We start from the raw sequence: 22,228 nt of genomic DNA on the forward strand, positions 1-22,228 counted from the left end.
TACAAACTGTTATAACTAATCACAAATTTCTCAATTATGCAATTTTATTCATTTAAAATACATAACGAATTGTATAAAATTTATATGAGTTATAAAGAATTTCTCAAATATACAAATTTATATAAGTTATAAACGTGCTCGTTTGTATAAACAAATTTGTATAAACGTTCTCATTTAATATAAAATTTTATTAACTTAAATTTCATAACGATTTGTATAAAATCTGTAGAATACATAGAGTTCAAACTGTTTACATATACAAACAATCACATTTAGTATAAATTACTTAATTTGAGATAAATAAGTAAACCCACGATAAATTTAACAAACTCAAAGATTGAGACATAACAATTGAGTATTCTGTGTATTTGGAACAAGAAGGAAACCTATTAAGTAATGGATTCTAATTAAACTTAATGACCTAAGATTATGATATTAATATTCTCCTTAATTATCGATTGATTAGTTACACAATTAATGGAACCATTTGTATAAACGATTTGAATGAGTCTGAAATATACAAATAAAAATAATAGTAGTTATTTAAACTATAGCTATAATACGTAAATAGTTAAACTATAGTTAAGGAGACCTATTATGTTTTCTATTATAGTCATTTATGGAATTTTCCCCTTCTTTTATCATCACTGCATATGAAATATGATTTTTCATATGATTTTTTTTACTCCATCTTATAAAATAATGACATATTTATATATTAAGTAATATTTTCTCCATTTTCTTTTAATTGTCATAATTTCTTCTTTGAGAGTTAAATGATATTATGAACTTTGATTAATATTTTAAAATATATTTTGTTATTATATTGATATAAAAAAAATTGCAACTTATAATATTTTTCATATAGTTTCAAATATCTAATTAATATAATCTAATTTATCTTTGAAAGTTAGTCAATTGACTCTCGAAAAAAACAACAGAACAACTCAAAAGGGACTAAAGGTGTGTTTGGTATGGAAGATATCATTTTCTGAAAAATATTATTCAATTTTCTCATGTTTTGTTGCCTTAAACGTGTGAGAAAATGTTTTCAAAATCAACTCATTTTCCTCAAATTTAAAGAAAATGATTACCTTCCAAAATTAAGGAAAATATTTTCCAAAACTGTACTTAATCTTTTAAATTTTTTCTTACCCTACTCATACCCTGTGACCGGCCCCGACCCTCCCCATTCAAAAATAAATAAATCTTAAATTTACTTATTTTTTAAATTCCAAATATATTTTATCCTTATGTCTAAATCAACCCCATCAAACAAACAAGTAAAAGCTATTTTCTAAATAAATTTCAAATGTTAAGATTTTTTTAATTCACACAACCCTTATCACTCCTCCTCCTTAAAAAAANTTAAATTTTTTACGCCTGCCTACATCCCCCCCACCCCACCCACACCTCACCCCGTAAATTTTTTTTCAAATTTCAAAAAATTTCATCTTTTATGCTATACCCAATCCCTTCCTAGTTTTATTTTTTTATTTTAAAAAGAAGTTGATTTTTTTTTTTTTTCAATTTTATGGCACGCCCTACCTCTACCCACGCCACCCCACCCCTACCCAGGTCATTCCCTTTAAAAAATATTTTAAGAAAATATTTTAATTTTTTTTTAAAAAAACATTTTTCACGCCACCCTTATCCCCTATCCCTAATTTATTTTATTTTTAAAAAAATTTGTTTTACAAAAAATTCAATTTTTTTAAAAAAATCTGGGAGCTATCACCATGCATGATACTTGGAGCGCATTATTGTTGGAGGTCAAAACACTTATTTTGAGATAAAAATATTTTTTTAGAAAATTTAAAGCGTTAAAGTTAAGGGAAATTTAGTTGACTAGTCAAAAAAATCAACTTATTTAGTGATAATATCCATACTTTAATAATTAGTAAACATGTCAAAAATGTCATTATTTTAAAAATAAATAATTATTATGATATTATTAATATTTTTTCTCTCATTATTTACATCCTTTCTTTCTCTCTCATAGATTACATACTTTCCTATATTTTTGTAATTGGATAGATATTAATGTCATTTTAATTTTTCTCTCTCTTTTCTTAAGTTTATCAATTTCTCTATCTTACTTTCTTCCTAATCAAATTTCAAGATTTTTCTCTCTTTTCTTATTCTTCCTTTCAATTTCCCTCTCTAACATTCTTCCATATCAATTCCACAGATTTTCGATTCAATATATTAATATTTTCTATTATTCTCACTTAATTTCATTGCAAAATTTGATTTGAAGATTAACATTGATTTGGGTATTATGTTTTTCAGATTCCTTATTTATTTACTTATTGATTTTAGTGTTTTTTTTTAATTTTATTTTTTAGGGTTTGAGACTACATAATTCTCTCTTCAATTGACGTTTTCAAGAGAATTACTAGAGGTATTGGACAAAATAATCAAAGTTCTTTCGATTTTTCATCATTTAATTTTTTTTCACTCAAGAATTAAATAATAACGTAGGTTCCGCTTCTAAATCTAAGGAGGATATACGACGGGGGAAAATCCCACACAAATTCATAACCATGAAGTTGAAGAAGACCAATTTGTTGGAGAAGGGTTTTTTTTTTTGCATGTTCTGTGTCTTGCATGTTTAGTTTAATTTGTTTAGTAATTCTTAAGATTAAAAAAAAATCATGTTAAAATGCGTTTGAAAGTGTATATGGAATTTTTATTATGTTATAGTTAGTATTTATTTTGGTATTTCATATATTTATTGTATTTTGTGTTCTGTTTTTTTTTTGTGTGTGTTAGTTATGTCAATGTAACATATTATATGAGTTTGATTGTGTATATTTCATAGTTTTGATGTTTTTTGTATTCATAGATTTGGAAGTGTATATTGAATTTTGTTGTTGTTTTAGTCAGTATATATTTTTGTATTTCATTGTTTTATTGTATTTTTTCTCCATAGATTTGGAATCATATTACATATATTTAATTCATTTTGTATTCTGTTTTTTTATAGTTATGTCAATGTACCACAGTTAGTATTTATTTTTGTATTTCATAGTTTTATTGTTTTTTGTATTCATAAATTTGGAAGTATATATTGAATTTTGATACTGTTTTAGTCAGTATGTATTTTTACAATTAGCAGTTGTATTCATTTGAAAAATTATGTTGCATTGTTTCTGAATTTGACATTTTCTAATTTGTATTTATTCTAAAGGTACGTCAACTAGTTATGTATTTTATTTAAGAATGAGTACACTAAATATTCAATTATTTCTTTTCAATTTTATATTTTCATTCACTTTTTCATCATACTAATTTTTTGTATTTTATATATTATTATACAAAATTTTAAATAAAAACTAGAATAAATAGAAATACAAATAAAATACATATTGAAATGAATACATACAAGATTTTTGATGAAAAAATAACTATATAGGGAAAAAATATATGAAAATACAAATATATTTCTTAAATGACTATATAGATAAATTCGGCATACCTATTGGAATGAATATAAACTAATAAAAAACTATAATAAATATAAATAGAATATATTGTGGAATGAATATAATTTTAAAAAGGTAAATATTCTAGAGAAAAAAAAAAGAATAAAATTTAAATTTTATTTGAAAATATAACTGATGAGAAAAAAAATAAAGAATCCTTACCTTTATTTGAAATATTCTATCCCTTGATTTTCTTTCTTTTGTTATTAAATAATTATATTCTTTAAATAAAAACATAAATAAGATACATAACAAATCAAAATTTGACATTTTTACTAAATATTGAAAGTGTTGCTAATGAGCCCTCTTAAATGCTAAAATATTGATATTTTGAAAAATTGCCCGTTAGTTAATCAATAAAATTGTTTTTGAATAAAAGTCGAAGTAGTTTTCTGTTGTTGGGAGAAGCTAAAAGTTTTTGCTTCTTAAAAAAAAAAAAAATTGTATATAATAACAAACTAATAAATCAAATTAATTATTATAACTATCATTTGATTTAATTGTGTCCCATAACAAACTGTTTGTCAGTCACATCTCTTCCTCAAACTCTCGCTCGCCACTCTCCTCTCTCGCTCCATCTCTCTCTCGCTTCCTCTCACTTTTATACAAATACAAGTGTGTAAAATCTATTTCTATTTGTATAAAGCGAGAGGAAATTGTATACATACATATATTTTGTTCTCCTCTCTCCCCTCTCCCAAATCTCGCTCGCTACTCTCCCTAATCTCGCTCGCCACCCTCACCTCTCTCGCTTATACAAATAGAAATGAAATATACAAATTGTGTTTCTATTTGTATAAAGCGAGAAAAAATTGTATATACACATGCAAACACATATATTTTCGTCTATACACTTATAATTATATAATAAAAAATATTATCTTTCTTTTGCCTTTCTCTCTTTCTCGTTTAATACAAATTCAAATTGTATATAATTTCTCTCTTTTTCATTTTATACAATTCGATTCAATTGTATATTCTGTGCCCAAGTCTCTTTTGCCTTTCTCTCTTTCTCATTTTATACAAATTTAAATTGTATATAATCTCTCTATACATTGATAATTATACAATTCGTTTTATACAACTCTCTACGCAAGTTTCTTTCTCTTTCTCGTTTTATACACTTCATTTTATATATTTCGCTTCAATTGTGTATGTATAGCGAATTATACATTTATTTGTTTGTTATGGAGTGCATTTATACAAACTTTGTTATAGCATACAAATATGAATTTTATGTCTGCTATATGTGAAAGTTGCCCATTAAATAGTAGCAAAAGCAGAATAAATAGTTTTCAGTTGTTTCGTATATACATATTTATAAATATATATTTTATAGTTATATACTTTTGTGGTTAATTTTTGTATGCGGTAATTTAATTTGTGGAACAATTTTTAAATTTAACGTGCTTGCTATATTTTAATTATTATTATTATTTTATTTATCTATTTATGATATTGATCGAAAACTTGAATATGTAAACATTATGTTATATTTTTATATAATAATCTAATATAATTATGTTTTACAAGAAATAACACGTTATATATGCCACTTATTCCTAAAACATGTATGTCATTAGAGTTATATGTTCAATTCTTAACCCATAAGGTAAAAGTTTTCTAAACTTATATCGAGTAATTTAGATATTACATATTTATGTCGAAGAACTGAATCCCTACAAAATATATTACAAAAAGGGGGGAAATCTAAGTTAGATCTTGAAAAATTAGATCATAGGAAGGTATTTTAATCCATAAATTTTCATTGAATTAGAGAAGAAAAAAATTAAAGATTAAAGTCACCCCAAAATAGTAACTATTTGTGTAAGAATTAGGGTCACAAATTCCTAAGGATATATATCAACTAATTTGTGAAATAATCTGAATGTAGCATTGTTTTGTCATAGAAAATAAAAATAATATTCAAATTCATTGCTAGTCCCACATAAAAACTTTGAATTCATATGAAAGATTTAAAACAAAGATCATTCTTAAATCAATTATTTCTAGATTTTGGCTACCACAATTAAATCAAAAAAAAGATTGTTTCTCAAACTGATTAAGCACATCTTCTGTGGAAGACAACTTGTAGACATCTTTACTTAAGCTTTTCACATCTTCAAGGATTTCTGGTGTGACGGTTGCAATTGCTTGTTTGCCCAACATCTTAGAATGTTCTTGCTTTCGACTATTGGCAGAAGATAATTTTTCCTCCAAGAGTAGATAATTCTGTTCAAATCCATAGTCGTCGCCAAAATCCAATATCACTTGTTCAGCAGCCGCTGCATCTCGAAAATTACTAGCCATCACATGTTTGTTCTTCGATGGCAACACATCAATAGAGCTGTTTCCTGGAGAACCAATTGAAAGAGAAGCGGTCTTAAAAGGAGGATAAGATCTTTTGTAAAATAACACATCACCTGTCTTTTTATCCCTAACAGCTTTTAAAGGTGTCTCCATGATAATTTTGTATATTGAACTAGATCTATTTTGTTTGTCTATATATACTATAAAATTTGTGTTAACTCAAGAAAACTAATAAATTTTGTTTCCATAATGTCTAAGATTATTGAAATATAAGGATCTTTGACCAAAAAAAAGTCAAAATAAAAATTTAGTCTTCATTCTACTTTATTTTAGTCTCCTTTCTACTTATAAGGTAAGTATGAAGCAAGATAATTATTATTTGTCCTTTCAATCTTCTTATTACCTGATACTTTTTATTTTTTTAAAAAAAAGTAATATCAATTTTTAGCATTTAAATTAAATACAAGCCTAATATTTTTACGTTGTTTATAAATAATATATTTGTTGATATTGACCATTTTTGACTATATTTGTTGATATTGACCATTTTTGACTTTTTTTTATGTGGTTGCTCTTCACATTTTGAACCTTTCAATAAAAGTTTGTGGTCACTTCACTATCTCGACTTATGGTTATTAAATTTATAAACATGTTTAGTTAATCAATTAAAAAAATAATAATTATTGTTAATAGTTTTTTCCAAATTTATTATTTGGAGTACCTTTCCATAAATAAATTTGAATTTGCTTTTCACACATTTTACGTTCCTTTTCTTCTTTAGATACTTTTAAATTCATTATTTTTGAAAAAAAATTGAATTTTTTGATAAATCATTTTTTTTGTTAAATTAAATATTTTGATCATTTTAAAATTGTAATTCAAATATGTAACTGATTATATATATAAACTAAACTCAATTTTAACACTTAAGTTGTACTAGATACATAATTCGTCTCAAAATAAGTCAAGATATTACCTTTTTTTTAATTTCTATTTATTTTATCCTATGCGACTTGCACTTTGCTTCTGATCGAGCACATATAAATACTACTCATATGTCTTCATTAACATATATTTGTGTCATATTAACTGGAACATTTGTATTTATGTAATTTTTATTTATTTTAATTAATTTACTTATTTTATTTTCTTTAGTTTTTTTATTTATTTAAAAATTACTTTTAAAAAATATTATAAATTATGATAACTAATAATTTACTATACTTAAAAGACATATAAAAAATTTAGTTGAATGTCGAAACTCTATCGACACCACGAAATTGAGAAAAAACACATATTCAATTATTCATGACATAAAAACAGTATAAATCATAAATTGGAACATAAAGTGTAATTTATATTATTAAAAATTTATATAAAAGTAATATAAATTACAATTAAAAAAATAACTTAAATTATTTAAGCATCATATAAAATTTTAGATAACTCTCTATATTTTAACTATATCACATAAAATAAGATTGAAAAATTGATACATTGGACTTGTATCTATATCTAGCTTCTTCAAAAAAATTTCATTTTGCGATCAAACATGAGAAGATAAGTTAGAAATCCAATTATCTTCCAAAACAATATTTTTCATGAAAAATATTTTCTTTATATCAAACACACCCTAAATTAGTAACAATTGAACTTTTAAATATCTATTTTAACTAAATTATATCATATAAAATATCTATTAATATAATATTTTACTTTTTTAAAATTTATGTCAAGTCAAATTAACTAGCGGAACAGTACATAATTTAGGAAACGCGCAAAATGAATAAATACAATATACTGCTTTTTCATGACGCAAATTCCAAGAATATATAAAATGCTAACTATCACAAGAACTAAGCGAAGTTCGTTAAAACCCAAAACCTATTTCTTGGACTGAATCGCCATCCATGGCGACAAGAAACGTTTATCTTTATGTTAAATTTCATCATCGCAGTTTTGAAATTCCAATTGTTGAGATATGGAGATCAGTACAATATTGATGCGGCATAAAGATTCTTCATGTGGGCATTTTGACATGCAGATGATAGGCACTTTCTTGAGTTTCGCATCAAGGGGTGACAGAGTTGGTCTAAATCAGATGTTGAGGCAGGGAATTTCACCCAATGTGCAGGACTATGACAAAAGAACTGCTCTACATCTTGCTGCTAGCGAAGGACACGCCTCTATTGTTGAACTTCTTTTGGCTTACAAGGCTGATGTTAATCTCAAAGATAGATGGCGCCGGACTGTAAGCCCCTTTTCGTATACTATTATTACTCGTCTTTTTTCATAATGCATACAACCCCATTCATTTATGTTCACTCATGGTTGTTGAATATTGTTTTATAATGCATTATATTATACAAATTTGAAGGAAAAGACAAGAAGAAAAGTAGGGTTACGGAGTATAGCTATCATAAAAAGGCAAGGTATGGTAAAAGATGAATATGATTATTAGATAATTATAAAGATAAAATGAGAAAAATAATAATAAGGTAACGATGTCATTAAACCAAATCAGTTGTTAAGTAGAATGGGAATTTTCGTGGTTGCATAAGGATGGATTTAGCGATACTATACAATAAAATTTATGTAAAAATCAAATGTTGACGGTGCAATATCGTGATGGTACTTACCATTTTTATCAATTATTAATTGATGCTTACTTTATAAATTAACTTGTAAATTACCTTAGAAGTGACCTGATTGTATACAAAGGTTTTAACTTAAAGTCTATGTTTTTTAATGCATTTCTATGATGAGGAATTAGCCATCATCATTTTCCTTTCAATTGTTTGTTAAGCCCTTAACAGATGCAAAGTTGTACGGGCACCGTGATATATGCAGGATCCTTGAGGTCTGTGGTGGCAAGGATTCCAACAGTGATCATCCTTTGGTAAGTGTTCATCGTTAACAGTGATCATCCTTTGAAATTTGATGTTATGAATTTCTTATATGGAACAGTTCTTATTTATTTTCATTTATGTAGTGTGAGCATCAAGTTCTTACCATCCAATAAGAGTTGTATATATCATATTATGTCATTCAGGTGCTTCAGATATTGACAATAGCTTCATTAAACAAATAAAAATCCATCTTATGAATTCTGCTCCTGAAAACATACTTGAGACTTACATGGTAGACTTATTTTTTGGTAGAGTATAGCTCTAGCTATAAATGTTGTTTACACGGACTGCTTGTCAAAGTGAAATTCGGTTGAACTTTGTGAATGGAAACTTCTATCTTTGACATTGCAGTTTTAGTCACCTTTGTTGACAATTTATGAATAATATGAAGTCTTCCTTTATAAAGCTATGTCAAAATTGCACTTTCTATCGTACAAATTAAGCATAATACTCGTTTTTGGTCCTATGTCATTGCTTTGGGATATAGCTAGCTTTCCAGCTTTTTGAACAAAGCAACCAATCAAATTGCTTCACATAAACTTCTCAACCCTTCATCCCTTCCTAGAGCCATACACTTCTTTCTGCATGACCTTGTAAGATCACTCCATTCTGGCAATGTGAATTTGGGGGATGATATGGAGAAGGGGCTAAGGTAGCAAAACTTAGGAATGTAACTGTGCCCTGTCAGTTTCACTGTTGAAGGATTAACTGCTTATTTTCCAGAGAGCAGATGAATAGAGGACCCACAACACTGGGGAATACTTGAAATTACTTCCAAATACAAGGACACAAGCACGTGAATTTACTCATGAAATTGTGGTTTCATTTACTCCTTTGTTGTTTTTGCTAATCAATCTGAGTAAGAAATTGTCCATTGATATGACAAGTTGAATTTAATGACGTGCAGACTGTTCGGCATGAAGAGGATTCAGTTGAAGTGAATATTGACATATCTGAACTGAACTTGCAGCATTCATCAATAATTGAGCAGGTATTAATATGGAAATCCAAAGGTTGTGGGATGTCATGGTGCTGAGTATCTTCTAGGGAACTTCCTCAAAAGAATGTATATACAGCTTCCGGGAAACAAGTGCCAAGCATATCAAAATGAGAATTCTATCAGAAGAAGGGCTGTTTCTTTTACTTAGCATTTAACTTTCTAGGAACTCAGTCCTTTGTTATTTTTACAGGGCTTATTTGGGGAGTCTGAAAAGGTCAAATGGCGTGGAACATGGGTGGTTAAAACAGTAATCAAAAGGCATTCAATTTATGTGTTATTATTATTGCTTATAATTATTTTAAAAGGCTTTCTGGATTAGTTCTTCCTTTTAACTTTTTCCAATATACTTGATGCAGGGTTTTTTCTGCTAAGGTTAATACTTTACTGAGAGAACTTCGACATCCAAATATTTTACAGTTTCTTGGATCAATTGTACATGGTGATGAAATGATCTTGATCACAGAGTATTTGCCGAAAGTATGTTGTTTCTTCCATAAAATTTTTTTGTAGGCCGGCACTCAATAATCATTTTGTGAGACATGATGCAGAAATAAATGCACTTTGTAGCCTTCACTATGCTGTACTATTAATAAATATTTTTTTCCAAAGTACTATCACCTAATATTCCTACATGCTAATTGTTATGGCACTTATGACTCTATTAAACTTCAACGTTTATCTTCAAAAAAATTTCACCCAAGATCTTTCAGTGATTGCTAGAACGGTTAAGGATAGCCCCTGAATATGATATACTTCTTATTATGTTTTCCCATGTATTTCAGGGAAACTTGCAAGATATTTTGAGAAAGCGTCTTGACCCCCCAACTGCATTGCGCTATGCACTTGACATAGCTAGGTACAACATTTCACTTATTTCCTATTTAGGTTGATTTCATTTTATTATGTGAAGAACAAATCACATTAGTGTTCACATTGATTACAGGGGAATGAACTACCTCCATCGGCACAAGCCCTTGCCTATTGTTCACAATAACTTGCATCTGAAGTATGTCTATTCATTCATCCTTATTAACATCTCGCAGCAATTTCTTATGTATTTATTATCTTCCATACTTGGGAATTGTAGCTGAGTCTGCTTTCCAATAATAGGATCAGGAAAATAACTGACTTCTAGTTTAAGTCTTTCTTTTTGCTGAGTTATTATGATAATTCTAGTATCTGTATCTTGGTGTTTAATCACTAACAGATAGTGGTTAGATAAAACCGAGTGCTTCTTTTCTTTCAGTTTGTCTGTCTATGATTTTCTGCAATGGATTCTAGAGAGTTCTTTTGTTTGTAACAGTACTGTCAAGCTGCAGGTCGTTTACATCTCTGCATTATGTGCCTTGCTAATCTGACTTGAGATTTTTATCCTCTTGAATGTTCAACTGGCTTATTACTTCATAACTCAGAGCAATTGGGGGTATGTTCACGTTTTATTGCCAGAATATTCATTATAGAAGACATGAAAATGCCAATAGGACTCTTGAGTCCACATGCAATTGGATGTCAATGTTTTAACTAGCATATTGGTCATTCGAATCAGTTTAACCCACACCATGCTATTTCTATCTGTGTGACTATTGACGTGCCAGCAAAGTAATTTATGAAGAAATGGGCACTAATTTGTTTAGTTATAAAGCAAATTAAAATAATGTAGTTAAGTTATATAGCATATGTCCTCCCGAACAATTAGCTGTCATGTCTGAAGTCTTTTATTAATTTGGTCCAGGAACTTGTTACTAGATGAATGTGGGCACTTAAAGATTGGTGAATATTGGGTTCAAATATTGGATAATCAGATATATGCAAATCAAGACTGTTGTATGAAGACCCTTTGGTTCTTGCTTATTTGTTTGTTCATTTATTTTGGGTCACATACTGCAGCTTATAGTCAGTCTATTTCTTTTTCAGGTCAATCAAACAACGGATGTAACTTAACCAGCCATTTGTGTCATGACATTAGCAAAGACATTTATTCATTTGGCCTCATCTTTTACCAGGTAGATTCAAGGAGTTCTCCTATCGTATATGTATCAGCATATTGCAATAATCCTCTTCTCTTTTCTTACTGCTTTTTGTTGGAGGTTCAAGGAGTTCTCAAACAATTGAGCATAAACCGATCCAACTTTAGGACCAACTTGAGTTTGTTGGACCTTCTTAAAACTAATAACAAAATTCACATAAAATGATGATAGATTAATAAATTAGAACAAATGATTGTTATTTTAGCTTAACTTTGGAATTGCACTCATTTTGCTATTAGCACTTACAGCTGCTACTTGGTTCAGGCAATCTTTCATGATCTTTTACTTGTTTGATGAGCATCATATAGAGTGCTAACTTGAAAAGCTACAAGAAAATTGAATATTTAACTTATTAAGAACTTGGTGACATTCATTGCAGAATACTGATCAGACCTTTAAGTCTCATTTGCTGTTGTAATTAAAAATTCTGTCCACTACTTATATGGGAACTGGATGATCGTGACCTTTTTTATGTGTCATGAAAAGGGTAACTAGACTTCAACTTAAATTATATATTCTGAAGAAGGACTAGCTGGATGCAATCAATACCTAGGACTAGACAAAGTTGAATTTATTTTTTTGGTCGGGTAATCAAGAGGATGAGTTCAGATCCTCTCAATTCCTAACTTTGGCATTAGCTTTCTTTAGTTGAGTGCCAAATTTGTTTCTCGTTAGATGGAAGTTCTTTCCCCACAGTGAAAGCTCAAACCAATAGAAAAATAGTGAGAAAATGAGCATGATCTAAAGTTGTTTGAGGCATAAACTCAACATGATGTAGTCCACGTAGTAGTCAGTTGTACTGGTAGAACTTTTTCTTTGGTTCATTGCCAGTGGAAAGTTATTAAGTTGAATTGAGTAAGTAATCTTTCTGTTTACTTCTTACTTGACTATTAAGACATGAGTTTCCATTAAGATTCAGTACTAACACTGGAAATGCTGCAGATGCTGGAAGGAAGACAAATGAGTGACAGGAGTTCTGACTCCATGCATATCAAGTCTGTAGATTTGGAGAAAAAGATGTATACAGGTCGATATCCGAGTAGAATTCTTCAGTAAGTCAATCCACTCAATCTTGAAGCTTTAATTTAACTTCTCCGTTACATGTCTTTTTACCCAACTCAGTATATGTTTAAATGATCGTACTATCAGAAATACAGGCCACTTAGGAACTCGAATACACATTGTGACTCAAATTACTAATTTAGATCCCAATCAATAACTCAAAAGGACTGAAATCCCGTACGCGTGAGCTTCAATTGATGGCTCTGCCTATGTTGACAACATGTTATTTTATTCAGGTTAATAGAGGACTGCACAAGTACAGTTCCTTCTACAAGGCCATCATTTGCTACAGTGATAGAAATCCTAGAAGAAGTCTCTTTACTATCAAGAAAAACAGGTTGCCCGCCGTGTAATAAAAGCAAAAGCCCCAAGTAAATGAATTTAATTTGCTCTGATACACCATAAAATTGGGGAAAAAAAGTCAGCGAAGAACTCTTCTGATTCTGGTTCATGAATGTGAGTTTAATATAATTCCCAAGTTGACTTTGTGTTACTATAATATATCTATGAAATTTTACTTGCTTGACTTTGTGTTAGTTATCTTTTGGTATTAAATATGCTTTGACCTGCTCACATTAGAATTAGTACTACGTTCTAAAAACTGTTGGAGTGGGAAATAAGATATTTTTGTTTGACTTAGATGTAGTCTGTTCTAAGGTTTACTTTGCAGAGATAGCCGTCCTAATTCTTAGGATTTGGCAAAGAGAGATATCAGCACTCACGGGTGAGTCATTTTGGATTAAAATTTGAGGGATCACTTGAATATGTGTAAGTTTTATTGTCAACGATCGCAGTTTCATTACGTCTTTTTCCAAATTGTTTTTCTTTTGAGCTGATGGTGAAACAGTAGGAATCATTACGTCTTTTTCCAAACTATATTTCTTTTGAGCTGATGGTGAAACAGCCTTTCTACGTCACCTTAACTCTATCCTTTTCAGACTTTATTTTGTGAAATCTATTGTAATTTTAGCTTTTACAGCCAAAAGTGAAATATTTTTGGGAAAATGTCTGGGACATTAGCAGACTTCATACGATATAAAAATATATTATCCTCATAAATTGACTTGTACGGCAAAAGATGACGGTGAGTTTAGAATATATTAATATGAGATGACTTCTCAACAACGCCATTTAATAGTAACATGGAAAAACCAATGATTTAGTACACGGCCAATGATTAATAAACAAAAATAAATAATAAAATTATACTACTAATGTCCTTTGCAAGTGAAAATTGTGCATATGATCTCGTAACGCGGCTACTATACCGTCACGATTCCTGGAGTTGCTCTTTCTTGGGAATTGGATGTTCAATGTATGTCATATTTGAAACCAAAATTCAACTTTAGCCTTATTCGGAGAATCCGTCCATTTTTACTCGTTCGTACTATTAAATTTGATGTTTATTTTCTGTTTCCCGATTTAGAAAATGAAACAAACAGTTTATTACTTTAGTTCCTACTTTATTTTTATTATTAACTATAAGTTTTTGAATATCAAATTTATTATATTCAAAGTAAGATATAATAAAATGTTTATTTATTGTTGCTTAAACGATTATGTTAAATAATACTGGATAAGTAAAAATTAACATTTAACTTAGTGGAGTTTTGGACAGCATGCTGATGCCACTTGCAACAAATTTAACTTTATTCAAGTTGATTATTATGTTAAAGTTCTAACTAACTCTCCTAACCTTATAGAGGTTGGTAAATAATGCTCTCATTACCCATTTGAAATTTACCCCCAGCCATCAAAACCGCCATTTTGGTCCAACATAGAGAGGAAATCGAGATCTAATCTCTACTAGTATATATTGGACATTTATATAGTTTAAGAAAATAAATAGTGACGAAATTTGAATTTTCATTAAAAAAAATGAAGGCATTATATATAAATATAACTCTTACCTCAGCGTCAATCGATAATTATGACCTTTAATTTTTGGTGTGCATAAGTAGACACTCTTGTATAAAATTGAGCAAATGAACACATTCATCTTATGTCATGTATGACACTTGTGTCTACTTATTCAATTTTATAATAGTTTAAGTGTCTACTTGTGCACAAACATAGTTATTCGTTGACGTCGTTAAGTTAATGATATATTTATGTGTTATACCAAAAAGGGAAAAGGGTCTGATATACCCCTCAACTTTGTCATTTGGAGCTGATATACCCCTCGTTATAAAAGTGGCTCATATATGCCCTTACCGTTATACAAACGGCTCACATATACCCCTGCCGTTACAAAATGGCTCACATATACCCTTCATTTAACGGAATTTAAAAAATTAGTTTTAAATTTATATTTCTTACTTCTAATTTTTTTTTAAAAATTATTTAGGGGTATATATGATTCTTCTATCAAAGTTCAAGGTATATTTTAATTTTTTTCATACATAAATTATTTTTTGACTTCTTTTATTATAATTATTTGAGTTTCTTATTCTTATTTTGTTTTTTCCTTTCATTCCTTAGTTTAAAGAAAAAAGATATAAACTATTTTTTTTGTGTGTATTGTAATTTAATTTCGTATTCGAAGAAAAAATTTGGTCATCTACAATAAGTTTTACAAGAATATTAGTGAAACATAAATAAATTTGATTATCAAAATAATAATTATAAATTAGTCATTGAAACAAAAAAAAGTCAAAAAAAAATATGTTTGACGAGGATTAAATTTACTCATATGGGATTATATTTTTTAGAAAAAAATAATAAAAATTTAGATTAAAATTATTATTTTTTTCATTTCCGTTAGAGGAAAAGGGTATATGTGAGCCACTTTTATAACGAGGGGTATATCAGCTCTAAATAACAAAGTTGAGGGGTATATCAGACCCTTTTCCCTGCCAAAAATAAATAATGATGAAAGCAACTGTATTTTGTTTTGCCTCCATCAACTTTTTTAGTAAATACGAGGTAGCATCCACTATTTTGCAGATATTATGAAAACAAGTAAACATTTGGTAATAATGATACGTAAAGCAACGCCAAAGATTAGATAAGTGGCCTCCACACGCATTTAACAGACAAAAAGGAAGAAATATGAATCAATCATAAGTATAAACCAACTTTCCTTTCAACTTCGGGTACACAATGTATCATCATCATCAAACGCGGATGTCAACTGTCATGTGCCTTTTTTTCTTTATAACTACAACTGTCTTCTATTCATTTATACATATATAAAATAAAATAATAAATTATTTTTTTGACTTTTTCTTTTACCAACATTCCCTTTTATTTAAATATATATATGGCATTCAGTATCCTCAAAAAAAAAACATTCATATTTTCATTACAAGACTATCTCTTCTTCTTTCTTTTTTTTTCTCTAATCCAAAAAAGCTCAATCTTGTACTATGGGTAACTATATTTCTTGCACTTTATCAGGACCAGGAGGCAACAAACAATCAAGAGGGATAAAAGTTATATTCCCATCTGGTGAAATTAGGCATTTTTATCAACCGATTAAAGCAGCAGAGATTATGATGGAAACTCCTAATTTCTTCCTTGTAAACACTCGATCACTTCATATTGGAAGGAGATTTTCTGCGTTAAATGCAGACGAAGATCTTGAAATGGGAAATGTTTATGTTATGTTTCCAATGAAAAGAGTGAATTCTTTTGTATCAGCAGGTGATATGGGTGCTCTGTTACTTACTGCGAACTCTGTTTCCAAAAGGGTGTCGATAGGGAGTTTTAGAATCTTGCCTGAATCATCAACTGAAGAGAATTTTTCTGAAAAATCGACTTTGCCTAAGTTGAATTTGGATGATATTGAAGATTTTTCAAGTGAAGAATTTAAGCATAGATTGTCTATGTGTAGATCGAAGAAGCCATTGTTGGAAACTATTGCTGAAGAACCAGTTTGTTTAAGATGAGGATTTTGAACAAATTTTATTAAATCAAATTCTCTTTTGAATTTTAGAAAGGAGAAATTATTCTTTTGAACATTAGGATATATGATTTACATTTATCATTTAATTCACAAATTCTGTTTTTTTTTTTTATTCAATTGATATATTTTTTTTGAGTGAGGCTAAGATTGAAGGATCGAGAGCTGAACTTTTGTATTGGGGACATAAAGAAAGTTTATGGTAATTGTAAATTTTTTAACTTTGTGAAAATATTTTATAGCATAAAAGAAAAAAGTATTGCGTATTGCGTTTTGATCCCATAAATAATATTTTATCTGTCTCAAAATAATTATAATATACTTTTATTTAAGCACCTCAAAAATACTAATTATGAGGAGTATTATTCAATTATTTTACGAAAAATATCTTTGCTGGAATAAGCACATTGATGGTGACATGTCTGCTTCAAGTTGAAACTTCTTTTTACGTCCCGTTTGGATATGAAATCATAATATTATATTATGAGATGAAGTTGAAATTTTGTTTGGATATGAAATCATAACATTATATTATGAGATGAAATTGAAATTTTGTTTAGATATATGATTTGGACTTTTAATTTTGTTATTTTTTCATAAATATAAAATTAATTACGTATAAGTTGTAGTGTTCAAGTTGTTAGTAGCTCAATTATTTCTTTTCCAGTTAATGGCAAAGTTGTTAAACTTGTCTTACTGAATATAATGTTGAAATTTTATTTCATTAAACATTGATTTGAATGAAATAGTAATAAATTTGATTAAAAAAATATTGAATTCGTGAAATATCAATGACAAATTACGAATTGATTTCAAGTAAAATAAATAAATTTTTGGAGGGTTTAAGATTTCATCTCATGATATAAAATCATGACATAAAATCAACGTGAAATAGCAGATTCAAAATTTCATCTCATAATTTTATATTGTGATATGAAATCACATATTTAAATACCTACTTATATATACAATAATCATGCATCATTTTCTATATCCTACCATCAATATATGATATTCCTATCATAATACTTGATCAAACATGACTAAGCTTAGAAACTAAAGAGAGTGGGGTGGAGCAAAAGTTTACAATTCAAGATCTTACTTCTGATTTGGGAATATACTTATTTGTGTATTAACATTATAAATATCACTTTTGAACGGGCAAATGATATTCTATCTTTATTTATAATTTAAATCAAAGAAAATCCTTTTGAGATCACAGATAAATAAAAATCTCTTAAAGATCAGTATAAATAATTTACAGATTTTATGTTATTCTCTATTATCACACTGTCATATAATAAAGTAAGTAATAACTTTGGGAAAAACCCGATTGCGTATGATTGTTCTTTCCTTTTTTTCTTAAAATAAAACAAAATAAAATAAATTATTTTTCTATTCGATGTTTAATATAATAGGTCATAGATCAACAAATTAAAAGTATGGGGGCACCACTATATATAAACATGTTTTTTTTTTTTCCTTTGATAATATAGACATTTCAATAACTTACTAATCCCTCTATTTAAAAAAAAAATAACACGCTTTTTTTAGTCTGTTTAGATAAAGATTTTTTTTGGTATCATTTTAATTTCATCCACTTGTTATATTTTAAATTATAAAATAACAGGCATTTTAATATATTTGACATAAATTTAATTTAAATCACAAAATTAAAAAAAACTTTATTTTCTTAAATTTTATGTTAATTAAACTAAATCATTCTTTTTTAAAATGAAAAAAGTACGATATTTGAAATAAAGCTCTATAAAAATTAAAGAAAAAACACCAAAAAAAAAGGCTACAACTAATGAAATGTCAAAAAATTAAGTGAGCCACTAGTTGTCCACCTGTATAACTCAAATATATAAATAATATCTTTTTAGGTTATTCAATTGCGATTGATCTTAAGAGTAAGTCCTCTCTTCAATATTTATATTAAGATTTAATTAAACTTAAGTTTAATTTTTTATGACATCCTAATTCACTAGTATTATAATTAAGAAGACTAGAGCAAGAGTATACACTTTAATTAATCTCTCTTTGAAGTTAAACATTTGCACGAATTTAGTGTAATATAATCAACATTAGTACTTTAAGTTAGTTCCCTTTTCAAATTGGTTCCTCAAAAATCTGTTAATGTTGTGTTTCTCCACTTTATAATTTTAATTTAGAATTATTTATTATTAAAGATGTTCGTATTTCACGCGCTGATTAAAATTTTTAAGGGTTAATTTAAATTCACCTCTATGTGGTCTATACTGTTACGTACATCTTTTTTATTTATTTTTTTAATATTTTTAAAATTTATTTAAAATAAATATAAATTAATTATAATTTAATATTTTGTCCTTTTGTATTAATTTCTTCATATTGATTCATATTTTAAAAGAATTACTTCCATAATGAAAATTTTAAAAATAAATATGAAGAAGTGTGAATCTTTGTTTGGTAAAAAAATCACATATATATATATATGTGTGTGTGTATATATATATATATATATATGTATATATGTATATATATATATATATATATAGTATACACTTATTTTTATTGATTTATTTTTAAAGTATTTATTAAATAAGTCATGTTTCTAATTATATGCATTAATATGATGAAATTAATACAAAGAACGACAAATTTATCAAATTATAATTGATTTATACTTATTTTAAATAATTTTAAAGAATGGTTAAAAAATTAAAATAAAAAATGTATGCGTTGTCGTAAACTTCAGGAAAAGTGAGTATTATAGAGATAAATCCAAAGGAATTATTTTCTTTTTATTATTAAATAAAATGTTTTTTAATCTCTATAAATGTCATGTCTTTTTTTTTTTCTCAAGTTATAACTTCATTTATTATTCTAAACTATATTATATTATCAAAATAAATACCACAACATGAATTTTTTTTTTTGTTAAACTTAACCATTAATAATGAACAAAAGAGAGAATTTATTCTTAAGCAATAAGCTATAATATATATATCCTTCAATTAATTTCATTTTTGTTGTACATAAGAAATATTTCGTAGTAAATTATGATAAGCATACACATAAGCATTTATCGTCAATTGACCCTTTTAATCTCTTTTAATCTAAATAAAAATTTTAAAAATATTTTCTATAATTGTTATTAAATAAAATAAAAAATGAAATGAAAATTTAAAAGAAACTAAAACAACCATTGAGTTATGTTTAGTACTCAATAAAAATTAATCTCCTCCTTATATTAAGACTCATAAATATGTTACGGTAAAAATTGTAATTTCATAGCTGTATATAGTAAAAATATTACAATAAGAATAGATAAATAAAAAATATTTATAATACCATTATTTCGATATAAAAAACGGCTATAAAAAATTAAATATGAATAAAAGAATCATATACTTTTTTTATAGATTTATAACAACAAAATGTTGAAAAATTTGTCAATCGAAGAACAAAAGTTAATAGTATTTATTTTCGAAAATAGGAGTAGCATAAGCCTTTCAACGTTTTGCTTTTATTTAAACGGTGTTCATATATTTATATTCGTAATTGTAATTTAATTATATATATTTTTGAAAAGTTATTTCGTGTTGTTTGATATGATATTATAATATTTTTTATTTATCACCTTTTTACTGACATTTTGTGAGGAAAAATAAGAGATCAAATTATATAAATAAAAGTTAAATAAAAAATAACTTCCATACTTCTAAAATTTAAATATACGTGCTTCGAATTAAATTTCAAGTTTGTATACAAAATATACTTAAGAGGCATCATAAAATATATAAGAAAGAAAAAAAAATACAATACACACATGACATATCATTGTAACTTCAGTCATTAAAATTAAAATTAAAATTAGAATGGAAAAACAAAATCAACGCATAATTGTCTAAGATCTCGTCACATCACTTCACAAGCCTATTAATATTTAAAGTTTTCTTCTTCTTTTCAAGTCAAACAAAGGTAAAGAAGCATCACTCTTGTTGATATTCAGTACTTTACGAATCTATCTCTATTCAAAAGCTTTCTTCGTATAAAAATTAATCTCAAGAGGCATCATAGAGCGCAAGGAAAAAAAAAATAGTACAATACACTTATCAAACAGAAGGAAAATGAAATAAATTATATAAGCTCTTATCAATATCCACTTCACAAACCTATCACTAATCAAGTACCTTCCTTTTTTTTTTCCAAGCCAAATAAAAGCATGAATATAATACAATGGTAAAAATGAAGGGTAAATTCAAATAGAATATCATGAAACAAAAAAAAAATCAATTTATATAGAAAAATAATGGAGGAATTCCATAAGGTTTCATGTTTAATATTTAAAAGTTTAGAATATGAAAAGTTTAAAATTGTGAGACTTATGAATATATGCATATTATATCTAATAAAAAAGATATATTATAGTGGGAGGTGAAAAATTGAATACTTGAATATAAAGACTTCACGAGATATTAAAAATAAAACCAATAATTAAAATAGAGAAAAATGATCAAAAAATGAAAAAATAAAATAAAATAAATATGCATGAAGACCGTAGAGAGGTTTCACATCAGTTAATCTATGTTCCTCAATTATATAAATATATAGTTAGATAGATTTAGAGGAAGCAAAATAAAATATGAAACAAAATTCATAATTTATTTATTTATTTTTTAAATTTATTTGAGTTAAATAATGTCGCATAAATTAAAAATATAGCCCAAGGGGAACAAATATGATAAAACCTCACTAAATTAATACTTGATTAATTAATAATCTCTCTAAGATAATCTTTTTCTCTGGTTCTTACTTGGGTCAGTGAAAAAAATCACGAATTTTGATAAAATAATTTATTTTTAGAAGATCTCTACATAAATATATGGTTTTCAATGATATTATAAATTAATAATGTGTTAAAAATATAAATATATCCAAGACAATTTAGTGAAACGTGATTCTCTGTGTTCTATTTTTTGTTAAAATTTAAATCTTGTTGAAGTTCATCGCTAAATTTTCTTATTGTATTCAAAAGTTTAGATATTGTTTTTTCGAACTGTACCATGAAATTGTGAAGAGTTCTAAATGTGATAAGTGATTACTTATCCGTAATTAGGGGTGACAATTTCAACCTATATTAATAAAATGAGTCCATTTTAACCATATTCAATGGCTTGAATTACTCATATTTTAATTGGTTAAATATGAATTATTTTAAGAGTCTCTACAAATATGATCAAATGGATTAAATATGAGTATATATATTAATCCATAATAGATCACTTATATTCACTTTCACCAAAAATTTTAATTGTGCTAAAAACTAAAAAAAATTAATATTAATTTTCAAAATTTAATTGAAAATAATTTTAAGAATAAATTGGTGGAAGGGGTAACTTTTTTATCTTTTGGTTTTCCCAAAAAAAAATAGGGTCGAAGCGAGGGGTTAGAGTTTTTATTTCTTCTTTGCAAACAGATTTTTTTCTTGAAAAAAAAATAAAATTTAGGAGTAGGTTGGTGTTGTGTGGGGGTGGGGGGGG

At 27.1% G+C, this 22,228-nt stretch overlaps 2 protein-coding genes across 2 annotated transcripts; both read left to right on the plus strand.

Moving 5' to 3' along the window:
* Positions 1-7,635: 7,635 nt before the first annotated feature.
* LOC107009611 (integrin-linked protein kinase 1-like) lies at positions 7,636-13,322 on the plus strand. The gene is made up of 11 exons (XM_015208958.2): positions 7,636-8,049; positions 8,605-8,697; positions 9,615-9,698; positions 9,898-9,965; positions 10,064-10,184; positions 10,490-10,563; positions 10,651-10,713; positions 11,440-11,531; positions 11,622-11,710; positions 12,677-12,786; positions 13,033-13,322. The coding sequence occupies exons 1-11, from the start codon at positions 7,780-7,782 to the stop codon at positions 13,169-13,171; spliced, it is 1,203 nt and encodes a 400-aa protein (XP_015064444.1). The 5' UTR covers positions 7,636-7,779; the 3' UTR covers positions 13,172-13,322.
* A 2,744-nt stretch (positions 13,323-16,066) lies between these two features.
* On the plus strand, positions 16,067-16,932 carry LOC107010615. The gene has a single exon (XM_015209892.2). The coding sequence runs from the start codon at positions 16,165-16,167 to the stop codon at positions 16,684-16,686; it is 522 nt and encodes a 173-aa protein (XP_015065378.1). The 5' UTR covers positions 16,067-16,164; the 3' UTR covers positions 16,687-16,932.
* Positions 16,933-22,228: the final 5,296 nt, after the last annotated feature.

The sequence above is a fragment of the Solanum pennellii genome, chromosome 2 (genome assembly GCF_001406875.1).
Source record: "Solanum pennellii chromosome 2, SPENNV200".
NCBI lineage: Eukaryota > Viridiplantae > Streptophyta > Magnoliopsida > Solanales > Solanaceae > Solanum > Solanum pennellii.

What these genes read in the sequence shown, in the direction of transcription:
- LOC107009611 (XM_015208958.2), top strand. Translation starts at nt 7,780, where the DNA reads ATGGAGATCAGTACAATATTGATGCGGCATAAAGATTCTTCATGTGGG. An exon ending in ATATGCAAATCAAGACTGTT is followed by an intron (nt 11,532 to 11,621) that starts GTATGAAGACCC and finishes TTTCTTTTTCAG; the next exon opens with GTCAATCAAACAACGGATGT. An exon ending in TATCCGAGTAGAATTCTTCA is followed by an intron (nt 12,787 to 13,032) that starts GTAAGTCAATCC and finishes TATTTTATTCAG; the next exon opens with GTTAATAGAGGACTGCACAA.
- LOC107010615 (XM_015209892.2), top strand. Translation starts at nt 16,165, where the DNA reads ATGGGTAACTATATTTCTTGCACTTTATCAGGACCAGGAGGCAACAAA.